Source organism: Chinchilla lanigera, unplaced genomic scaffold (genome assembly GCF_000276665.1).
Source record: "Chinchilla lanigera isolate Chin_1 unplaced genomic scaffold, ChiLan1.0 scaffold00016, whole genome shotgun sequence".
Lineage (NCBI taxonomy): Eukaryota > Metazoa > Chordata > Mammalia > Rodentia > Chinchillidae > Chinchilla > Chinchilla lanigera.
Window position 1 is genome coordinate 22,857,521 of NW_004955417.1, and position 10,346 is coordinate 22,867,866.

The window sequence follows — 10,346 nt, forward strand, 5'->3', positions numbered from 1 at the left end:
GCTGTACTGCAAAAGGTCACCCAGGAACACTAATGAGCAACATAATGACTCAGGGCAATTTTAATAAATGTCACTACCTCTCTAAACACTGTGTAAACTACTTGCCTGTTAGGTACTTTGTAGTGAAAGTTCTCAACCTAATAAGGAATGAAAAAAAATTGGATACCAAGGTTGCAAAGATCTATAGTACAATAAATTTTGAGAGCCCAAATTCACATGACTTTTATTACAGTGTATTGTTGTACTTTATTTTATTTTTTATTATTATTGTTAACCTTTGTGACAATTTTACAAAATTAAACTTTATCATAGGCATGTATTATGCATAGGAAAAAACAGTATACATAGGTTTTGGGACAATCCACAGTCAGGCATCCACTGTGGTGGGGTCTCAGAACATATCCCCTAGGGTAGCTTATTTTAGTATGCTCCCTCAGTATTTGTTCTGAATCAAAACTGGGCACTCAGAGCTTTTTCTACATGCCCTGGGTTCATGCTTTAAGAAACACCGCAGTAGTAGAAAACTTAAGTTTGGTCATCACCATTATAATCGGTCTTCAGATTTCCATAAGGGTAAGTGTGAAAATTGGCATTGTCAGGTATTTCAAACTTGAAAAAAATGCTGTAGTCATAGTAAATTAAAATAAGAATAAGAGGCTAAAAGGGGCTGGGGATTTAGCTCAGAGGCAAAGCGCCTGCCTGGCAAGCGCAGGGTCGTGAGTTCGGTTCCCGGTACCGGAGAAAAACAAAAAAAAAAAACAAAAAAAAAAAAACAAAAAAAAAAAAAAAAAGAATAAAAGGCTAAAATGTTAATGTTACTAAGTTTCTAGTGCTGTACCACATATTTCTTATTATTGAAACTATAGCGAGCCTATTTATAAAAAAAGTTTCAGTCATTTTGCAAGAGTAGCCTGGTATCATTTCTCGGTCAGAGGTGGGAGTATAATCCAAGTAAGAGGCTGGCAAACAAGGACAGAGGATTCAAATCAGAAAATAGTGATATATTTCTATATTCAAGGTTCACAAATCCAAATCTACAATGATTTTTCATGGCTTCCAACTCCTAAACTTACGTTTCAGTTAAGTGAAAGCAGCCATCTAAGCGATGTGTGGGATTCAGCTGAGCTAACATTGTAGAAGAGCTTAGTTCCCATTTCATAACCTATATATTGAAATAAAACTCCAAATGCAAATAATACTTTTCAGTCACATTGTAAATCATTTTTTGTGATGGTTCTTTCAATCCTTAGCCTAAACTAGATCTGGGACAGATTCCAAGCCACGACAAAAATACAAAATTCCACATTTTCCATTCTTAATTTTGCTTTAAAGTGCATTCTCTACAGCTAATACTGGGGAACTCGAAATTCTCGTATTCACTGGTTATTAAATGACCAAGTCATTTCTAAAACTTCCATCAGCTTTGTACCTTCCTGATATTTCTGCAGAAAGCAGTTTTTCTTTCTTTCTTTCTTTCTTTTTTCTTTTGTCTTTTGAGACAGGGTCTCGCTATGCAATTCAGGCTGGCCTTGAGCTCACTTTGTAGCCCAGGCTGGTCTCGAATTCCCAACGATCCTCCTGCCTCAGCCTCCCGAGTGCTGGGATTACAGGAGTGCCCGGCAGGATGTAATTTTTCAATGTCAGAAATTGTGGATTTAAAACGGGTCTTTTAAGAGGAACTAGACCTGCAGCCAGTTTGACAGCAAGGAAGCTGCACACATCTCTCTCTGAGAGGCCCAAGGTTGTAGCAGACCCAGGACTCAAGTTCAGGGATTCTGAAGAAGTCCCCGGAGCTCTTAGGAAGCACCCACGAGGAGTGGATTAGAGCGGAGGAGGAGATGCAAAGTGCCTGGGCCCTTCTCTGACATTGGGCTTCCGAGTAGGGTCAAAGATCGTGTGAACTTCAGGCAGGCGACCAGAACTAAGGAACCACGTGCTTTAGTAAAATTTGGCGCTTCGCTTTTTCATAGTAAAGAGATCCGGACAGAAGGCCCCAGCCCTGGCTCCCCAGTATTGGCCTCTCTGCTTCCCTCACTTAATTGCAGTCATTCAAGGCAGTAATACAGGGTCAATCGCTTTGGACAGTTTCCGGAGCGTGTTAAGGTTCAGCATGACCACTGATTATTTTTGGATCGCCAGGTTTGCTACGTGCCAGGTAAAAGAGCTAAATGAATCCGGCTCAAGAGGACGCGCCTACGTTCCAGAACGAAATCCTGCGGCCCTGAGGGAAACTGCGCTCCCCAGTGGTTTTCCCGCGCAGGCTCAGGCTCCGCCCCCCGAGAGCCCGCCTCTTAAAGAGCGCGCCAATGGTCAGAGCCTGGGCTGGCCTGGGCGTGACGTAAGGGGAGAGGTCAGGCCAGGGAAAGCGGGGGCGTGTACTTCCGGGCCAAAGCTAATTCGTTTCCGGGAGAAGCCGGCGCTGCCTTATCAAAGCGTGAGTAAAGCGGTGCCGACGTTTTCTGGCCCAGTGGCCTCCGTCCGTCTACATCAGAAATGAAGATCACTAGGCAGAAACACGCCAAGAAGCATCTTGGCTTCTTCCGCAACAATTTCGGTGTCCGGGAGCCGTACCAGATTCTGCTGGACGGCACTTTCTGTCAGGCGGCGCTGCGGGGCCGCATCCAGCTGCGGGAGCAGCTGCCCCGCTACCTGATGGGGGAGACACAGCTGTGCACGACCAGGTGGGCCCACGGGGCGGGGACGGGCGCGGGGCGTCTGACGCGGGTGCTAGGCACAAGGCCTCTGGGCCTGGGCTTCAGAACCAGCACGCGGGGTGCCACTGTCCCGCCCCCAGGAGGTGACTGACGGGTGCTGACCTGAGGAAGTGGGAGGATACCTTCCCATTAGACCTGTTGCATCACGTGTCTTTAGCTCGACCAATTAGAAGAAGTGTAGTCAGGCGCATCACATGACTTTAGCCTGGCCAATCAGAACAAGGGTTGTGGACCTGGTTTCCAATATTAGTCCTAGTTTTGCCACTTTTCTGCTTTTGGGCAGATTGATCTCTGAGCTTCAGGTAGCTCAGTTATAGAAGTAACTGTGTACCTTACATGGTGGATGTAAGATCAAGGGAGGTGTGGTGTATCTAGAGCAATTTTCAGTGTCTTAAACCAAGCCCTCTACTTTTCCCAGTTTATACCACAAAATTTCAAGCCTCACAACTGACCTGTGGGGTAGCGTGTTCAGTTACCAAGGAAAGAAGTTAAAATTGGAGGTTAACAAATTTGCCCATGGCTACTTATTATTTCAACTATGTTTTTAAATACCAACCACATGCCAAGCACTGCTCCAGCCACTGGGGATACCAGAACGGAATCCGAGCTCATGGCTTGTTAAGTGCATAAGGCAACCTGCTGTGGCCGTTTCTCATCCCACGTGTAATGTTTCCTCACTTCATCTGAGTGTGAGAACACTTGAGGTGGAACATTGTGTGGGTGGCGAAGAAGGGAGGAACGAATTATGGAAGATTTCATAGAGGAGATAACATCCGAGCCCTTTCTGTTCAGTTCTGAGGGAAAGGACTATTTTGAAAGGCAGAAAAGAGTGACATTCCTTATTTTGGAGACTTGTTGAACAAATGGAGTTGTTCATTGCCCAGAGAAGAGATTACTACATGGAGTTTGGAAGTAAAACTAGAAAAAGGCTAAATGAGTTAGATCATGAACTATCAAGAAGTTTAGTACTTTTTCTCCCTTGTTGAATATTTATTTTAAAAAGGCAAAAAAAAATTGTAATCAGTTAACGTGCTGTATTATCCATTGAGTTCTTTACAGACTTGCACATGGCTTTCAATATATGTATTATGCTAATAGTTTGCTTTTCTTAAGAACACTACTGCATGAACAGTTCTCCATATTCAGAATTTCTCAAGCAGTGGGTTGTACTGATACTCACAATTTTGATCCCCTTAGCTTGCAGTGCTGCTCAAAAAGGCTTTGGCTAGTCTGTGCCCTTGAATTGGTTGTTTCTGCCTACTTTGTGCCTCTACCTCTGTGTGCCATGGAAACACTGACATTTTAATAGGATAGTGCTATGATAGAAAAAGAGGTTGAGAAATATTGGATGAACACATTCTGCAGCTTTTTAAAAAAATTTCCTCAAGTTTTGGAGTTTTTGAAACACAAAAGTAGAATAATGAAGAGGAGTATCTGTCACCCAGCTTTTGCAGTTATCAGTGCTTGCTTTGGCAGCATATACGCTCAAATGTGCAGTTATCAACATGGCCAATCTTATGATATTGGTATTGTCCCCTCCCTTACAGAAGGTTATTTTGGAGCATACTATATTCTGTCAATTTTATATGGGTGTTTGTTTTTGTTTTTGTTTTTGAGACAGGGTCTCACTATACAGTTCAGGCCGTCCTTGAGCTCACTTTGTAGGCCAGGCTGGTCTCGAACTCACCTCCTGCCTCAGCCTCCCAAGTGCTGGGATTACAGTCATGAGCCACCACACCTGGCTCTATTCTGTCAACTTTAAAGAATCAGGTCGTTTGTTTTTCATTTCAGTGTATTTCTTGGCCATTAGTGCTTAGGTCTGAAGCAATGATGGTGAACCTTTTACAGTGCCCAAACTGCAACCCCAAACCCACTTATATATCTTATGACAAAGTGCCAACACTGCAGTGAAATCTGAATACTGAGGTTTTAGTTTAGAAAAGACAGTTCATGCATTAGCATATTTTGTCTTAAAAGAAGAAACAAGTAAGCATGCATGCCATAGGTTCACTACCACTGGTCTAGAGGGTTTACTTATATTGAGGTTTGAAGAGACTTATACTTAATTGACGAAGTACAACAGCAGAATGTTATCCCTCCTGTTTAGAAAAGATATCTGCAATAACATGAAGGGCAAATTGGAGGAGCAAAAGAGCAGAGGCTAGCAAACTACTTTGTAGTTGCCCAATCAGGAAGTAGTGGGAGCCTGAACCTGAGAGATGAAAGGCAGACATCCAAAATTTCTACAAGGAGACTTTACTGAGATAGATAGGACTAACAACTGATGAGAGTTAGGGATGAGGAAAGTTAAATACAGTTTCTGGTTTCTGTCTAAGCTGGGGTCTGTGGGAAAGTAGTAACTTCAAAAAGGTAGCAAGTCTTGGAGGAGAAGTTTAGAAAAAAAGTAGTTGGACTTTGAACTTGTAAATTTAAAGAGCTAATGACGGGTCACCTATGGACAATATTCATAAGTAGTCCACAATCCTAGAAACAGGTCAAAACTGGTAACTGGAAAAAAAGCCAAATCTTTTTTCTTAAAAAACAATAAGCTGATAAAGGGGATTATGCAGGGAAGGTTCTGGCAAAGCTGGCTAGAATTGAAGAGATCTTTGACTCAATAATTCTCATAAAAATTTTTTCTAAGTGGGTAGGAGGAAGTATCTGAGGAGTTTTATTAAAATGCTGATACAGTTGGCTCTACACATCCATTAGTTCTGCATTTGTGCATTCAACCAACTGCAAATAAAAGAAAGTACTAGGGGAAGAAAAGCACATAGTGACCTTTGACTATTCTTCCCTAAGCCACGAGTGTTACAACTACATATAATTTACACTGCACACTATGAGGTATAAGTAGTCCAGAATGGTTTAAATAAAATACACAGGCGATTTGTGTAGATTGTATGCAAAGAGTAGGGCATTTTATATAAGAGACTTGAGCATTCCCAGCTGTAATTGTTGGTGGGGTACCAGGAACCATTTCTTTCCCTGAGGATATGAAGGGCAGGCTGTGTTTGGCTCCTGTAGAAGAGGTGCAGATTTTGTGGTGAGAGAGGAGCTAGAAATTAATACAGTTTAACATCACTATGTCATTCTGACTTGGGTCATTTATACATGGTATTTCTGAGAAATACTGCCTTATGTTAATATGAAAGTGCAGGTTGAAAAGAGAGTGCGATTGTTTTTAGAGAACTTGATAACTTGAGAAATTTTACTTTTCTGAATTAAAATATTTGAGCTTGTGCTTGATATGGAAGCTTATTGCCTTGTGGTTGGTGTAAGGAATCTGTTGTCAAAATAGTTGGATTCATGTTTCAGCTCTGCAACTTTCAAATTTGCATTTGAGCATGTTACTTGAAATCTCTCAAAGTGAGGTGCTCCAAAATAAGACTAATTACAAGGGAAGCACCTAATTTCATATGTTATTTTGAGAGTAAGCAAGAATTTATGAGAAGAGTAACTTGCTAGCTGCCTGGCACATAGTATGTGCTCAATACATTTTAGAATCCATATTGGTTTTTCTACTTTGAACATTTTCTTTTTTTTTATTTTGATTTTTTGAGACAAGGTCTCACAGGCTGGCCTTGAACTCACTACGTAGCCCAGGCTGGCTTTGAGCTCTCGGGAGTCCTCCTCCCTCAGCCTCCAGAGTGGGGATTATAGGCAGCTATTTTGCAGGTCCATTTTTGGAAAGTAAAATGGCTACAATATGACAAATTCACATTACAGGGGTATAGTTTTACATTTTAAGAAAAATGAGTGTTCTGTTCTATTCTTGCTTCATGTGAACACAAGAAATTCTGTTATAATTGTTGACCATTAATAGCCTTTCTTTTCCTCCCCAGATGTGTGTTGAAGGAGTTAGAAACATTGGGAAACGACTTATATGGGGCAAAACTAATTGCACAGAAATGCCAAGTTCGAAACTGTCCCCACTTCAAGAATGCAGTGAGTGGATCAGACTGTCTGCTTTCCATGGTTGAAGAGGGAAACCCTCACCATTATTTTGTGGCAACACAGGTGATACTCCACTGTAACTATTTCTGTGTACTTTTCATATGAAGCTATTTATAATCAGGAAAATGTTAAGTGGAAGTGATTTGTTAGTGTTTAGACTTAAAAATACAGACTTTGACTTTGTAGTCAATGAAAGCATTTGTCACATGAGAATAGGAACAGAAAACCTTAAGTATATTGAGTTTCTTTCTATCAGCTGAAGTTTTCTTGAGAATGAGAGGTGACTGAGAGAGTTGTGATTTGTTTTATGGTTCATCGAGGGAAGATGAGTAATGCGAAGAGTTTGTTCTGTGGCTCATAACTTTTCTCGTGTGTAATTCATCCTATTTCTCAAAAAGTCATGGCTCATCTCCTTCAAGGCTGTAGCACTGGAAAGGAAGGTTGTAGGCTTTTAAAAGATTAGGACAGAAGAGAAAAGAGACTCAGGATTTCTGTTAAGTTCGCGTAGAGATTTGCGTAAATGTACTTTCAGAATTATAAAATTACACAGAGGTGAAACTGAAGCTAGAGTCTGAGTCAGCTAATCCCCACTCAGCTTCTGTTTCTGTAGCCTCCTCTTTGTGGGTTTTGGTTTTTTGAAACAGGATCTTGCTTTGTAGTTCAGGCTGCTCTTGAACTCACTGTGTAGCTAGGCTGGCTTCAAACTCTGGCAATCCTCCTGCTTCAGCCTCCGGAGTCCTGGGATTACAGATGTACACCACCACACTTGGCATCTTTGTACAAAGAATATCTTAAGAGTTGAAGCAAAGGAAGCCTCCTAACACATTGCCCTTTGCATTACTTTTTTTTTTTTAAATTTTAAAGAGAGTAGTAAATGAGAAACAAACAAAGAAATAGAACAGTAGCAGCATACCAGTATCACAAACATAAATCAAAGCAAGAACATGCAAAGTGATACAGGGTCTCAAGACAAAACAATACGAATCAACAGTGGTTGTTACATGACATATCACTGTCCTCAACTACATTGCTCAGATTACCAGATGTAAGAAAGGAAGATTGCTCAAACCATTAAAGAGAATAAGAAGATAAGTATTAGATAAAACATTAGAGATAATACAGAGTTTCACTAGACAAGATGGTACGATCACCATTGTAATTCCATTGCATATTGTTACCTTCAAATCAGTTGCTCAGACCACCAGACACAAGCATGCACAATCGATCAGAATATAAAAAATTGTAATCACCAACTGTTCATTTCAATACACCATCAGACATCAGCAATGGTTATTGCAGTTATTCATATATATATTTATATTTTGCGTTCATGCATTACTTTTTAACTCTTGACCCTAGAATATTGATAAATATTTACAATGCTGCTTGTTACACTGTCTAAACTGTTTTTGTTTTTCTTCCTTTATCATAAAATACACCCCTTTAGTGATACATAGCTGATTTGAAAAATAAAATGTATGATATCTCTTTTAATATAACCATCTTCAAGGAAACTATTAAAGACAATTAACGTAACTGAACTAAATAATTCTGTTTTTCTTTTTAATAGGATCAGAATTTATCTGTGAAAGTAAAGAAAAAGCCTGGAGTTCCTCTCATGTTCATTATTCAGAACACTATAGTCTTGGACAAACCTTCTCCCAAAACCGTCGCCTTTGTTAAAGCGATAGAGTCAGGCCAGCTTGTCTCAGTGCACGAGAAAGAAAGTATAAAGCAACTCAAAGAGGAGCAGGGTTTAATGAAAAATCCTGAGCAGAGAAGAAGAAAAAAACGCAAGAAAATAAGTGGCCCCAATCCTCTTAGTTGTTTGAAGAAAAAGAAAAAAGCACAAGACACAAAATCACCTGCTTCTGAAAAGAAGAGAAAGAGGAAAAGAGTAAGAATCCGGAACAGATCCGCCCCTGCAGTACCTTGTGAGAAGCAGAACCCCTGAGGATGAGTGCTTCGGATACTTTCAGAGACATTGAAATGGGAAAAATGAACATATTATCAAAACTAGAGTATTTATAACAAAAGACTAAACTTATTTTTGTAAGTGAATGTTAGCCTTTATACCTTTGTGTAAAATGACTTGTAAAATAAAAAGAGTGATTGGGTTTAGATGTGATAGTGCTCACTTCCCCTTGGTGGTTTTGGGAGGTTGTTTTCACTTTAAAATGATTGTCTCCTTCTGCTTCCTCCCACTGTCACCCCAGATGTCATGTCAGACAGTTTTAAAAATCAGTTCTAAAAGGCCTGTGGCAAAAAAACCAGACAACAACAACAAAAAATGCAGTGCCTTTACACATTCAGAGGAAACTTCTTTCAACTCTTCCAGTAATTTTGTTTCAAATATATGCAAGGTGATCAAGCAGACGCAGAGTGTACTCATGATATTCATATCAGTATGCTAAAATACGTACACTTGGGGTCTTTCTGACACTATTTGTTCAGTGCTATTTGGTTACCTATTAGTATCTATGAGCTACAACTGGAGAATGGGAAAAAACTCATTTGCTGTAGTTAAAATACTTAAAATTATAAATACATTATTTTGTATTGTAATGCTTTGGTTATATGTTCTCCTAATAAGTTACTTTTCAGTTGTAACAAAAGAATGTAATATCTGCAGTCCTCTAGTAAATGCTTCCTTTATGCCATGACCACTAAAATCATGACACTGTTTTCTCCATAAAACTTGGGGAGAGGACCCATGGAACGCTGCACATGAGATTAGAATCTGCCTTGTCATGTGTGGGAGAAATTTTGGCAACCACTGCTTTAGGGGGTAAAAGTGGGATAGTCTTTTTGAACCAAAAATTTCCCATCCTAAAAGTAGTGTTATCTGTACACTATTGTCTCTTAAGAACACTCCAAAATAAGTAGAGTTGTGTTCGGACAGGATTCTGCATTCCCTACATTTTGCAATCTTATAGCCGCTTCTCACTCCTATAAATAATTAAAAGTAGAAATCATTTCAGAACAACTTTGCAGCTGAGAAATTTCAAAGTTAGAAGATTTATCTATGTAAAGAATTTGGAGCTTTTGTCTCTGCAAAAAGCAAGATGGTTATGATTTGACAAGTTTGTTTTTCATGTGTGAGTAGAATAGTTAGAACTTTTTAAAATGCTTTAAAAGTGTCACTTCACTGTCCTATAACTTTCCTTAGGAATTCTTAGTTTAGCTGTAAGTGGGAAACAAAACGGATTGCTTGCACTAATTCAAAAGTCCTGAAAATTATGGCTAACTACAATGCATGTATTTTGTTCTTACGTACCTAATATGTGATGTTAAATTAGATCTTTACTTCTTAACCATTTCCTCCCAAACACTCTTTAGGGGGACATGGACGTTTTCCCCAAGGAGACTGTGAAGTGACTGCCACCCCAAAAAAGTCAAGTAAAATGATACCCCCGGATTGTTTATTAAATTGATCACATGACCTCCATGTGTCCTCTTGGCTGCTATTTCCTTTCTCTATGACTAGATTTCTACAATTGGTTAATTTTACCACTCGAAAAGATGCCCATGACCAAAATGTCTTATATTACTAGTATCCATTTAGGTTCAAACTAGACACTGCACTCATAAAATATTTCTTAACTACTTAGTGCAAGCCATAAAATTTATACCTTAAATATAAAGTCTACTCCTTAAAGAGTTCGTGGTCTAGTA

At 39.6% G+C, this 10,346-nt stretch overlaps 1 protein-coding gene across 1 annotated transcript; it reads left to right on the plus strand.

Annotated features, from left to right (window-relative positions):
* Positions 1-2,393: 2,393 nt before the first annotated feature.
* Utp23 (UTP23, small subunit (SSU) processome component, homolog (yeast)) lies at positions 2,394-10,113 on the plus strand. Its single transcript, XM_005381897.2, has 3 exons — positions 2,394-2,681; positions 6,560-6,734; positions 8,242-10,113. Exons 1-3 carry the CDS (start codon positions 2,494-2,496, stop codon positions 8,623-8,625), a joined length of 747 nt encoding a protein of 248 aa, XP_005381954.1. The 5' UTR covers positions 2,394-2,493; the 3' UTR covers positions 8,626-10,113.
* Positions 10,114-10,346: the final 233 nt, after the last annotated feature.